Raw genomic sequence first — 13544 nt, 5'->3', positions numbered from 1 at the left:
TCACTTTTGCTAGAGTGTACCTCAAATCTCAGTAAAGTTATCCTTATTACTCTTTTCAACTTACATGTTTCACAAAAGCATGTATTTGAAATATTTCTTTAAGGTTTCACAAAAGCATGTCTTTGATATATTTCTTTCAGAGCTGGTCCACTAGTAGTTATCAGCTTTTTTTGGGCTTAAAATATGTAAAAAAGTAAAAGCAAATATGTAAAAATATGTTAAAAAGTAAAATAAATGTTTTACTTCCTGCCTACAATAAAGCATCTTAATTTGCAAAGGAAAATAGAAATGCTGAGAGTAGTAGGTTTGTCGTTTGGATTTGTTGGGGATTTTTTTGTTTGGGTTGTTGCTTTTTGGGGTTGTTTTGTTTGTTTGTTGGGTTTTTTTGCTTGGTTTGGTTTGGTTTCGTTTTCTGGGGGATTTTTTGCTGTTACCTGTATATCTGTAGCAGCATTTAACTTTTGTTTAAAGTTTGCAACTGTTTATTGTCAACACTGAGTTGAGGGAATATTTGGTAATTTTTATACTGTTCAGATAAGAATGGTAGAGTTCTTGAGTTGCTTGCTAAAGGCTAGTGAAAGAAAATTGGTTTTGTTTGTTGGGAGTTGTTTTTTATTTTTACATTCTGTGTTATCTTGGGAAAGTAGCAGTGCTAATTTTTGTACTTTGCATCAAATAGCAATCTCTAGTTCAGTGGGTTTGCTTCTTTATTCAAGATGCTTGAAATTTACTTCTGTAGAGTATCACTTATGAAAATCAATTTGGTATTTTTTTAACCTGTATGGCCATTTTTTTAACCTGTATGGCCATTTTTTTCTGACATATCAGTTACTTCAGACTAAATATTCACATGACCAAAATTTATGTGTCCATGCTTTAATGTTCTTGGTAGACAGCCTAGGTAAAAGATTCTCATTCTGCCTTTTGCAGAGAATGTAGTAATCAGGCAAAAATTACTCTGCAATACCTGATATGATGACATAGTCTATCATCAAATCAGAACAGTGCATGGCTATGCCAAAGAGTCAAAGCCAGGGAGTGAAAACCTGTATTTGAAGCTGAACTGATGTTTTCCTGAATTTTTATATTCAGCAGTACAGGCACATCCTTTTCCACATGAGCAAAACAGAAGAGCTATTACAAAAAAACCCCAAAGCAATTAAGCAATTACATGAAGAAAGAATAGACTCAGTAATACTGAGCTTGTCTTTTAAACATACACCTTTCATTATTTTCGTGCATTAACTGTAATGACAAGTAGGTTTTTTTTACTTGACCTTGTTAAATAATTTTTTTTTGAGATGTAGCATATTTTTACATGTATTTCATGGCCACTTGAAATATGCTAATTTCCACCATATGAAGTACTATGCACAATTAGTATTGATTTTTTACTCAATTTTCAACAGTTAAATGAAGCCCATCACAGTTTTTGTTAAATTTTTGTGTATCTGTAATTTTGTCTTATGCAAAGTTGTGGTATTTCCTTGAAGCTGTATTATTGTATCTTCTTTATTATGTTTGCCTTTAGAATTTCCAGTTGCTGTATGCTTAGAATTTCAAAGCTTAATGAGGGAAATCTCCTTTATTTCACTCTGTGTGTACCGTGGTCACTGACAGTTTCTTAAAAGAAGTGTCTAGCAGCTAATTGATGCTAAGAGAAGTCAAAGATTCTGTTGTCATCCCCTGAACAGGCAGTTTATGTGTTTATGTATGAGGACCTGCTGACTTGCAAAGAATGGTTAATGAAAACAGGGCACTAATTTGCCTGTTTCATTGAACTTGCAGGTGGGAGACAGTTGGGAGACTATCAGAGTAGATAGATTATCTTTTTCAGTCAAAAAGCTTGGCTCTCTTAATTGCTTAGGTATAAATTAATTAGACTCCTTGGGGTGGTGGTGAGAATTCCCAAATAGTAAAAAGATATATAACTGACAAAAATCACTTCCTGAGAAGTTCAGAGCTATTTTCCATACCAGAGCTCTTTTTTGTGTGACCACAGACTGTTTCATATCCAATTTTGAAAAGGCCCAACAGAAATAAATACAAGTTCAGCTTCATGGACCTGCTCAGTGCAGGATCAGCACAGATCCATTCTGGGAGGGAGAAGGCAGGAGCATGCAGCTGGAGTGGAGGACATGGGTTACCCATCACATGAGTACAGGACTGACAGTGATGCCTTTTCCTGGTTTTGTATGTACAAAATAATCATGGCAAAAAAGAAAAAGAAAAAAAAATTGGCATGTTTGAGAGCAGACCTTTTCCTACAAACACCATTCCTCTTTCCTGCTGAAAAGTATATAAGACAAGAGATGTTCATTTGGGGGAGAGGGGCCTGATGGGATGATTGATCATAAGAAGAAAGAATCACGCTTGGGGATTTTTGGGCTTGGGGATTGTGCTTACATGTATTTTACATATATTGTAGCTGTAGTGGTTGAATGTGTTCTATGTCTACTCCGTTTTACTGAAAAGGTCCATTCTTTCTGTTTGGTGTGTCTTCCACCCCAGAAGAGCACTCAGTAGAGTGTGTCTGGCTGCTTTTTGGTGTGCAGTGCAAAAGTTAAAATTTGTGTAAAAATATCCTTTCACCATGCTTTTAGGAAGAAGAAAAAGGAGTTTTATCTCAATCAATAACACAGTAGCCTGTCACAGTTCAGTAGGAAAAACAGGCCTAATGGTTGCTCAGATTAGAAATAGCTTTAAGGGGCATTATATATCATCATAACATGGTGACATAGTGAAGCTTAATAGGCACTACAACATCCTTTTGTTTTTATGTTTCCCTGAACACTCAGTTCTGTGACAGGTGGCTATTCCTGTGTAAATTTACCCAATTATATTTGTGTAGCAGCCCTGAAAAAGCCTCAATATATTAACCATTAAAAGCCCCTGACAGTCTTTGGAGAAATGTTTTAGTGTGCCTGTGTGAATAGAGAGTTTGAATGATATGTTGTTTTTTATAAATACTGTATTTAGTTGATGCATGCAAATATGATAAAATACGCATTTTCCATTGCATAGTTAACATATTCTGTTTTATTGCATTTGATTTATGTTTTCCCAAGAGCAATGAGAGAGAGGAAGGAAGTTAAGTTTTAGTTGAGCATTTTGTTTTGTAGGCATTGGTGACACAAAACATTTAGCTGTTTTTATTGAGAAACAATGGTTTCAAATATTAAATTGCCTTTATTACTTATCTCTAGCATGTTTATACCATGGGAGTTACCAGCGTGAACAAATACAGAGTACGCAATTGAAGGCAACACTTCAAACAAGTAAAAAGGATGTTTAGTTTAGTGATTAAAAGTTGAAATGTTACTATTGAGAATCCATTCTTCTGAAATTTTCTGATGTTTTTTGATAGTTCAGTAAGTTATGGGCCCTTCCATATTAATCAAAACTTTCTTTATTTGTATTTTGTTGTTGTACACTTTGGTTCCAAATTCAGGCGAATTATTCAGCTAAGATTTGGAGGACATTTTTGTAGAATGTAGTATGTTGACAGAGACTCAAATAAGTCAACTTCCTGAGTCTGGTGGGCAAGAAAATGAATTGAAGTAAAATTGTACCACGAGGCTAGAAAATAGTTTTAGGATTTTTTGAAAACTAATTAAGTGTATCTCCAGGTTAAATAGACTACTATGGAATCTATTGCCTAGAGACAGTTTCATATAATTATGCACTTTGACTTTTCTTTGCAAGTTCTGAACCTGTGGTATGCAGTAAAGACACCTACCATGAGTACAAATCTATTTTGTATAGTATCTGCCATAGCAACAGTGTTGAAAATACTGCATAAAATGAAATGGTGAGATGTGTAAGGATATTAGAACTAAGCAAGTAGAATAGGCAAGTAGATGAAAAGAAATTATCTATTGCTTAAAGAAAAATTGCTGTTTACAAAGGACACTTGAAGTACCTGCATATAATTGAGTTGCCTTTGAATTTACTCAGTAATGTCTCCCTGACATGGTCAGTTGTTACTCTTATCATGAATGTATTCATGCTTTTATGTTTCAGGAGTGCTTAGACAGCAAAACCCCAAACACATTTCTATCTGGCCCTTCATCTTTTTCCAGTTCTTTATCTATTCAGCACTCAGCATTAGTCATAAGTAGTAATAATTATATGCTGAGTTGTCTCAAACCTCCAAACCCCACATACAGTCTTATATGGCTGTTGCCATTTGCTGCAGGGGTACAATGAGTGGCTCTGGTGTGGGCACCCCACTCCCAGAACTGGGAGGGTGTGTGCAAAGACTCTTGTCTCCACAGGATCAGGTTGGGTCCTGACACATTGGCTGCAGGCAGCAGAAGTGGCAGAACTGTCCTTGGAAAGAGTCAAGGAAGAAGCAGCAGCAGCAGCAACCCAAACAGGGGCATGATGAAGAGGCAGAGACAGCTGCAGCAGCAGCTGCTGCCTGGCAGGAGTGTGAGGAGAAGGGAACAGCGGGAACAGCCATAGGTGCAGGATGGGATGAAGGCAAGAAAAAGGCCTCAACTGAAGCCCTAAACTGGAGACATGTAGAAGTTATGGCAGCAGAAGCCTTCCTGGCTTTTGGCCGTTCGCCATCCCAGCTGCCTTCTGCTGCGACCAAGGCTGCTGCATGGCCTGTGAACGGCTTCTTTAGGTCAGTGCACCGTGGATGGGAAGCGCTGGTGTAGCGCCTGCAGGAGGGTGTGTGATGGCTTGTATTGCACTGTCAAATGGAGGCATCTTCTTTAGCTCAGGGGTGCATCCCCTAGGGAATGTCATCATCAGAACCTAAAGTATCTGGGAAGTGTGTGTGCTTCCCGAGATAGGTTACAGGTGATGAGGGCATTTTCAGGATTGCAATTCCTGGCTGGGGCTCCCAGAGCATGGGGTTTTTTGTTTAATTGTGTCTCCCTTAGAGACAGCATGTGATGAGGGATCCCACACTTCATTTCTGCCTGAAACTCTATTCTCTGAAAGCCGAGTACTACAGTGTTGGTCATGGAAACACAAAGCTTCTGCATGCTGAAGCCCTTTTTGTTGAAATAGACCTTAAGACGTTTCTCTGTGGTAACACAAGTCTTCTGTAACAGAATCAGAAATTTCATTATTAAAAGACAAAAAAAGGGGGTGTTGATTTTTTTTTCCTAAACAGCAGTAATTCTTAATGTGTTGATTTGTCCAGGACCCATGAAAACTTAAGAATCCACTTCCTTTCAAATAAGTTGAACGCTACTTTTGAAAGGTTATCTGCTGTCCTTTTCAGTGAGCAGTAATAGACAAAAGAAACATTGTCCTCATGTGAGACACAACTAGGCAGGGTAGCACCGACTTACTGATTGAGGAGGAGGAGGACAGTGGGTGGGGTGGTATCCTGTGTTTTTCTCAGGGTTTCAAGGTTTTTTGCTGCAGATGTTCAACACCAATAATCTGTCATAAAGTTGTAATTAATAGCTGTTATGCCCATAACGTAACCTGGAGAAGTCACTTTAGATATTGGAGAAAACAATGAAAAATACTCATGGCTGTTCTGGGTAAATCAGTGACTCAGTAGAAAACATTTTGTTGATTTTTGTATTTGCTAGGTAGTCAGGGGATACTGCAGTCACCCCACAGTTGGCCTCCTTGCCAGCTGGCATTACAAGTGGATCAGCATAATTAATTTCAAAATCAGTCAGCAGATTATACCAGGCAACATTTGCTTCTGAAAAAAACCCATGGAATAATAGAAATCTTTGGTCCAACTCAAGTCTCTCCATTTCCTTATCTCATCAGCTTTACAGATTTCTTTATTTTATGTCTAATATCCCCTGGCAGGGATGGTATTTTGCCTGCTACATTAACAGATGCTGATGAGTGTAATAGTTTGTTGAAAGCTGAACACAAAATCTCATTCTGAGCTGGTGGGAGAGTCCCAGTCTTGCAGCTGTAGGAGAAGAAAGAGTCATGATTTATAGAAGAATTAAGTCACTGGCACATTGCAGACACCAGAAACAGTAGTGTAATTCACAGCAGAATTGTGATGGTGACAAGTGATGTGTTTTTCAGAATGTCATCTGCCCTCATGTGTTGTTTATTTTCATTGTGGCGCAGGAGATTCATGTTTTGTATACTGTTGCATGCATCTAGAATATTGGCCTGTGTACTTCTCCATGTCTCAGTACTTCAGCCTGCTTGACAAAGAAGCCATGCAGGTGAATGGGTGTTCACACATGGTTTCTCTGAGTTGGACAGTTCTCCTTGGCTTTTCCAGTTACTCTGAGAATATGACCTGAAAATTTGCTTCCATTCCGAAAATACCTTTTTTAGTTCCTTTAGTAATAATTTTCCGCACAATTGTCTTCCTTAGAAATGATCTCTATGGTCTTTGATTCTTCTAAGACCACCTTTCTTTCAGCATGCCCTGCATGATGCATTATATCTATGGACATGTTTGTGTTGTCTGTAGTTTATAACAGGAAGGTGCATCATGTAACAGAATCACAGAATCACTAGGTTGGAAGAAACCTTCAAGATCATCAAGTCTAACCCATGCCCTAACACCTCAACTAAACCATGGGACCAAGTGCCACATCCAGTCTTTTTTTAAACACATCCAGGGATGGTGACTCCACCACCTCCCTGGGCAGACCATTCCAGTAATTTATCATCTTTCCATAAAAAACCTTTTCCTAATATCCAACCTATATTTCCCGTGGTGCAGCTTGAGACTGTGTCCTCTGGTTCTGTCACTGCCTGGTGAAAGAGACCAATCCACACCTGACTACAAACACCTTCCAGGAAGTTGTGGAGAGTGATAAGGTCACCTCTGACTCTCCTTTTCTCCTAAATAGAGCCCCTCAGTTTTGTATTAGAGGAAACACTAGGTGCTTTTTAGGATGATGTAAGGATTTATCATTGGTGTGAGCGAGCACAAACTCTGATGTAATGAATGGCCAATCCTTCTCTTTCATGAAAAGACACTAAAATCACTCTAAGACAGACTAAGACAGTCTGTCAGTGTTGGCTGATACATATGCAGAGGCCTCCTTTGCATATGCAGCAACTGTCCTGGTATCTCCAGGATCCGATCAGGAGGCACATTATGTGAGTAAAAAGTCTAACAGAAAAATAATAGTAGAATATGATAGTATTGATCTTAACTGATGCATATTTAATATATTTTCTTTCAGGAGAAGCCACTGACCAAATCTCTGCAACGAGGAGAAGATCCCCAGTTTGATCAAGTAAGACACTTGAAATTACATTATTTCCATTCCTCACGCTAAAAGAGGAGTGCATTGGAAGGCTTTCTAGAGTCCTTTTACTGTTGTTGCATACTGCAAAAGTAAAATTTCTTGATGTTCTTTGGGTAGAATGATAAGTGCTTGCCTAACCATTCTTGGATATAAAGTGGGAGAATTTTTCCTCTGTTTCCAAGGTCAATATTTTTCTGCCATAGAACTTGTTCCTTTTAGTGTATTAGGCACATATATTGTTTCTTGTCTGTTTTCCCTGATGGGGATCTTGAAGCAAAATTTGTGTCTTTTAAAATCATGTGGTTTTTGAAACCGGTGTGTGGCTCCCAATCTTTCTTTTATGAGGTTTCTTTTATAGTTAATATGAGGGCCTGTAGAATCATGGTTGTTGCCATCAGTCTCATCAGTCTGGTTTGCCTCGTTAGCTGTGACTCAGCATGACTTACGTGTGTGTTGCCCTTCAAATAGCCTGAGCCAACCTGTTGTGTTTAATATTAAGTATAAGTTCAATTGTCAGGATTAATTTTATATACATATTCTTTTCCTTCCTGTGGGAAGAATGTTACACTCAACTGGGAAAGTAAATCAAATTAAGCCATCCAGATGCAAACCTTGTGATACTGTTCCTGCAGTGCATTAAACAAACTCATAATGGGTGGCCATGATTTGATTAAATATTTATGGTTTAGGAAATTTTGACCCTTTAAAAGGAAGAATTGGAAGACTGATACTTCTCCTAGTAATTGCTAAAATTAGAAAATTGAGTAATTAAGTCAAGATCATTTAATGAGAACAGCAAAAGCTTCCTAGAGTGAAAAAACTGTGTGTTTACTGCTGTAGCAATTTACTCTGAATGCAGGGAGAAAAAAAAAAACCAGATGCAGATCAAACACCAAGGTGAATTTTATTGTATATGACATTCATATATCTTTCTATCCACATATCTGAAGTCCTATCTCTGTGCAGAGTTGGTAGAAAAGTACAGTGGTGAGATTGACTTAGATGTCTTGTCAGAAAACCTGCTTTCAGATGCTTGAAATTTTTGAAACAAACTATTTAAGCTGAAGTTTTCAGAATTTGTCAACCTCAGGCCGGGTTGCTGGCAATGTTTCCCTTTTCAGCTTTCACGTTGTTTTCTGCTTAAATAGAATTTTCATTTTGAGATGTTCTGGTGCTCGTGGGTTTGATGCAGGCCTGTGATCAGCAGATGGGACCTGAACCTGGCTTATGAGCCCATTTTCAAAAACATGGTTCATACTTACCAAAATTATTTTAGTTTAGGTAAATCCATACAATCATAGAATGTTTTTAATTGTATTCAGAGGGTTTGCATTCAAAATTTTGTAGTGCACAATACAGATTTGATAAAACTGAGCTATAGACAGGAAGACAGAGCAAAAAGTCTTTCTTTACCTGGCATGTTTCACTCACTAGGTTATGGGAGTAAATTGCGTTATAAGCTGTTTTGCAAATGATAACGTGTCAGTATTATAAAGTTGTCATGAAAGTGTGGATAATAAAATGAAGGTGTGGTCTGCCTGAGAAGCTCTGAAGATCTTGATATGACGTGGTACCACAACCCAAGAAAGAAAACATGTGCTTTTAAGTGAAGCCACTCAAGTTTTATTTTTGAAGTTAACTCAAGTAGTTAAAGCATTTATGGGATGAGGGAAGACCAGGCTGGCAATCCCTTACTTCTCTTTTCCAACTAGGGTGCAGAAAGCTTTGGTGTTTATTTCTAAAATCCATAAAGTCATCTAGAAAAAACAAAAAATGCCAGCCATGACATTCCTGGTATTTTTACTACAAAAATGTAGTGGGGAAAGAGGGACAATCCCTTTGAACAAACTTCTTCAAGGAGTGTCTAATAATTTTTACTTTGAGTTTTAGGGCATATAAGTGACAGACAGACAAAGGAATCTAAGTTTCTTTCTTTTGACGTGATCAAAATTATCTCTATTCAATTTAAGGGAAAATAATAAGTAATTATTAATGCTGAAGTGAGTAGGTCATTAGTTACTTTAAAGTGTCTGAGCTTAGTCTTCTAATGGTAAATTTAAAAACAGCAAAAATAAGGCATGACCTGATTTAAAACTTTCTTTTTTGCAAGTCAGCTTCAGAGGTGGGGAAAAAAAAAAGCCCAAAAAGTAACTTAACAATGAGCAGAATGGCACTTTGGCTACCCAAAATAATCAGCATCAAGTTTAACACTGAAACCCCCAAACCATTTGAGATGGCTGTGCATTTGCTTAGTACCTCTGAATAGTTCTATCTCTGGCTCCCTGAGAACCAGCACTTTTTTCGTGACCATTCTTAGACCACTTTAGGAGCATTGGTCGTGATGGTGGTGACAGATACAACATCTGGAAACCTGACTGGGCCAGGGCTGTTTCTCTCCACAAAGGTGTAGTCAGTGTCTCCTGTTAGGCAGACAGCATGTCTGGCTGCCAATTGCATCACCCTCCTCGAAAAAATAATAGGATCTTGAGCAATGTATGAAGTGATGATACTTATCCCGACTTGCCGAATGTCTCACCATTGGCTAACAAACTGCATTCCTTACACTGGCTGTGTTGTCCTTTCTAGGTGTGCATGTGTATAAAGAAAATACATGCAGGAAACTATGTAGGTTTTTTTCATAGTATATTTAAAATCATGTTTTGAAAGTCCTTGATTAGACAACTCTATTTGGCTATTGGCAAAGAGCATTACAGCTCCAGCATTAGCATGCTCTGTGTCCCCAGTTACAGAGATGTTATTAAACATTGTACTCGTGAACTATGACTTAAACTTCCTATTACAGGAAACCATAAAGTTGCAGTACATGAAAAGATCAAAAGCTAGCAAAAACCCATAATTCTCCAAGAGGGTGATCCTCACCTAAGGAAACATTTTTATTACTCTTTTCTCAGCCTCTACTAATGTGTCGTTTGTTCTTACCACGGTGTATAAATGTTCCATGAACTGACAACACTGGAGGCAGCAGAAGGGGCACTGTGTAATCTTGGACTGAGCTACAGAGTGTTTTACATACAAAAACACAAGATGAATGTAATGTTTTGGCCATGGAAGTGAAAATTTAACAGGAAGGCTTAGTTTTCCTATGAAGCTATCTGTCAGAGGAGCCTGTTGCAGAAGTTTCAGCACAAACTGCACAAAAGTTTATTCTTGTTATAGTTTTACTGCTCTCTTCTTTGAAGTGCACTACATTGGAGACTACAGATTGGAAAGCGAAAACATTTAATCTTTTATATACTTTAAGGAGAGGAAACCAAAAAAAAAAAAAAAAAAATCAGCCATGGTAAAGAAAGGAGACTAAAATAAATAATAACAATAATAAAAAAATGGAAAATGCAATAAATAAATAAGGCACTAAGCAGCATACTGTGATAAAGTGTCCTTTTTCATAACAGCCTAAACATGATTAATGATGTGCTGATAATGATTCTTATCCAATATTATTTTTAGATGTAGTTAGTGAATACTGATATCATTGTCATTGAAGCAGCACTGCAGCTGGCCACTTTTCTGTTTTCCCTTTCCCTGAGTTTTACACATTGTCCTTCATCACCAGAAAAAGGCACAGGGTAGGGAATGTATAAGAAATGGTGGTTATGGGGTTCATAAAATAACCTTTGGCTCCTGATCAGAGATTGGGGTTCAAGCAGTGTGTAAAGAAGTACATCTGAATGCAAAATTAAAGGTAACACCTTCAGAACTGAACTTGCTGTCCACTAAAAATAAATGGTTTTCATGTAAACTGTTATGCTGGCAGTAAAATAGCTATAAACATTAGTAGTGTATAAGCATACTAGCTGAAATTACCCATCCACAAAATTATTGTACTAAAAAGTCCTACTTTCTTTTGCCTCACAAAGCCAAGGCCATTAATGAAAACTAGTGAGTTCAACTTGAATAGTTATCAGTTTTAACCATTTCCAGGGAGATTTAACTTCACAGTATGGTCTACAAAAAAGCTGAGAACAACAATTTCAATGAAAGGAGCTCTTCACAATCACAAATGCATTCAGCAGTGTTGATAGAAAGTGTAAAACTTTACTTGTGCTTGTCCATTATTTCGAATCTGCACAACAATTTGAAGATAAAATATGCAGACACTCTGCAAAAAAGTAGAGTCACAAGAAATAAACCAACACTGTGCAAAAATGAAGTACTACAATTCTGCTTTATTAAAATGGCAATAAAATGCCCACTCACCATTCAACATATATATTGATACATGTGGTACAGAAAAAGAATGCAGGGCCAAAAAATTAATGATACAGTTGGAAATTGGTTGCAGTTTTGAATATATTTGGTGTTAAAGCACATATAAATTCATTAGTGAAATAAAAAAGGTAATCATGTCAATTTTCTGTTAGTGGAAACATTTCTTATATTTGAGTTTTGATAATATGTGAAAACTTTTATGAAAGTATATAAATTGTAGTGAGCTGTCTGAGCAGAATTTCATTAAATTTACTCTTGTATTTTACTCCAAAATAAATATTAAACATTTACATAAAGTATATTTAATGCTCTGTGAACACAGGTTTTAAACAGCTCCCTACTTGTGCAGCTTTCTCATCCTTAAGCTATACAGTAGGTACTTCATTTATGATGGAAGAATATGATCATTTGTCCAACAAGGACATATTTGTACATCTGTGCACTCCCTTTCAGGAGCAGCACAGAGCTAGAATTCATCTCACTCCTGGACTTACTTCCAGTAAATGAAAGGGTTGAGTAACCGGCATGCTGGCTAGACTTCCCTCCCTTCCTGTTCCCTGAGAGCCAGGTCTTTTCCCAGTCCACCCTTCCTTCCTGTCTTAAAAGTGCAATGACAGAAAGATTAAAAAAAAAAAAAAAAGAAAGAAAATATAAAAAGCTATATTGACCTTTTATCCCAAATGAAGACAGACACTCTAAATTCAGCAGAGAAAGTATGGCATGGGAAGATTTAACAGGAATCACTTTGACTTTTTCTGGTGAAATTGTTTAGGTGGGATTTAGAGGAACAGCTGTGATAAGTATATCAGCAAACATGCAGAAAGACCTGATTGAAGTAACTTTTCATTTATAGCTAGCTACTGCCATTTCTCAAAAGATATTTAGGTCTATTTGTGGACAGACTTTTTAGTAGGGCCTGTGACATACGACAAAGGCTGAGGGTTTTAAACTAAAAGAGGGTAAATATTTACTAACTAGAGGAGAATATTTTTTTACTGTGAGGCTGGAGCAGGTTGACTAGAGAAGCTGTAGATGCCCCATCCTGGAAGTGTTCAAAGCCAGCTTGGTTGAGGTTTTGATCAGCCTGGTCTAGTGGAAGGTGTCCCTGCCAATATTAGGGAGGTTGGAACTAGATGACCTTTAAGGTCCCTTTCAACCCAAACCATATGATTCTATGATTTTATGATTCTTTTCTGGTCTTCCCTAGGAAACCCATATACATTGTATTTCATCATTAACAAGCAGTGTTGTGCTAACTTCATTAAAAGTTTTGTAAAAATGGTTGAGAAGTGAGTCGGTAGTGTATAGCTTGCCCTGACACCAGATGATTGATTTTTTCTGAGTATTCATTTGAAGCCTTAACACTAGAAGGCTTTGGTATAATTGAGCCTGAAGCCCTATAGTAATTCTTTATGAAAGGCCTCCTGTCACTGCTGCAAGCAGTTGCTTCATGATATGATCCACAGCAATTTGTTTCATATTCCAGGTAGCAAAATCTATTGCAAAGGCTAGATAGAGAGTTTTCCTAAAATACTACTTTTATGCAAACTTTTAATTTAGCAGGGGCTAAATTAAAGGGGTTCTCAGTTAAGGCTATAGTAATGTTTGGGAATGCTTGCTCTGCCAATTTTGCTCTTGTCTTAGTCACAGCATTCACACAAGTTTGGTGTTGCATGAGACATTAAACCCTATTGTTTTTCCACAAGCATTGAAATGTGCTGGTTTAAGTTACGCAGGTGAATAAACCTGACAGTTAATTACATAATCAGTGTACTTAGCATGTAGTACACACTTCAGCTCTTCACTCCTGATACTCAGCACTTCGCAGGATCAAGCTCTGCATGATCTTGAGGTGGTCAAAATCTCTAGATCACTTACTTCTTCCCTATTTTAAATAGTTGTTTTTTTTTTATTTTCTTAGAATGTGCCAAATGCTGTAGCTGTGAACATTCAGTTGCAATACATGTATCATCCTCTTGTATAATAATGGGGTTTTTTTTCACCCTGCTTGTTGATCTTTTCATGTTTTGTAGCTTTATAATTTCCTGTGGTAGAATGTTTAAGTCACAGTTCAGGCCAACATGCTCAGTAACATTTCTG

At 37.4% G+C, this 13544-nt stretch overlaps 1 protein-coding gene across 4 annotated transcripts in view; it reads left to right on the top strand.

The window, feature by feature from the left end:
- FRY (FRY microtubule binding protein) overlaps positions 1–13544 on the top strand; it is a 159710-nt gene that overhangs the window by 38557 nt on the left and 107609 nt on the right. For all 4 annotated transcript variants that reach the window (XM_041416003.1, XM_041416004.1, XM_041416005.1 and 1 more), the window contains exon 3: positions 7149–7202. In XM_041416003.1, the coding sequence (XP_041271937.1) occupies positions 7149–7202 (54 nt within the window). The remainder of the gene's footprint in view (positions 1–7148; positions 7203–13544) is intronic.

The sequence above is a fragment of the Onychostruthus taczanowskii genome, unplaced genomic scaffold (genome assembly GCF_017590055.1).
Source record: "Onychostruthus taczanowskii isolate IOZ18803 unplaced genomic scaffold, ASM1759005v1 scaffold50, whole genome shotgun sequence".
NCBI classification, from domain to species: domain Eukaryota; kingdom Metazoa; phylum Chordata; class Aves; order Passeriformes; family Passeridae; genus Onychostruthus; species Onychostruthus taczanowskii.
This window is presented reverse-complemented; position numbering and strand designations above follow the sequence as displayed.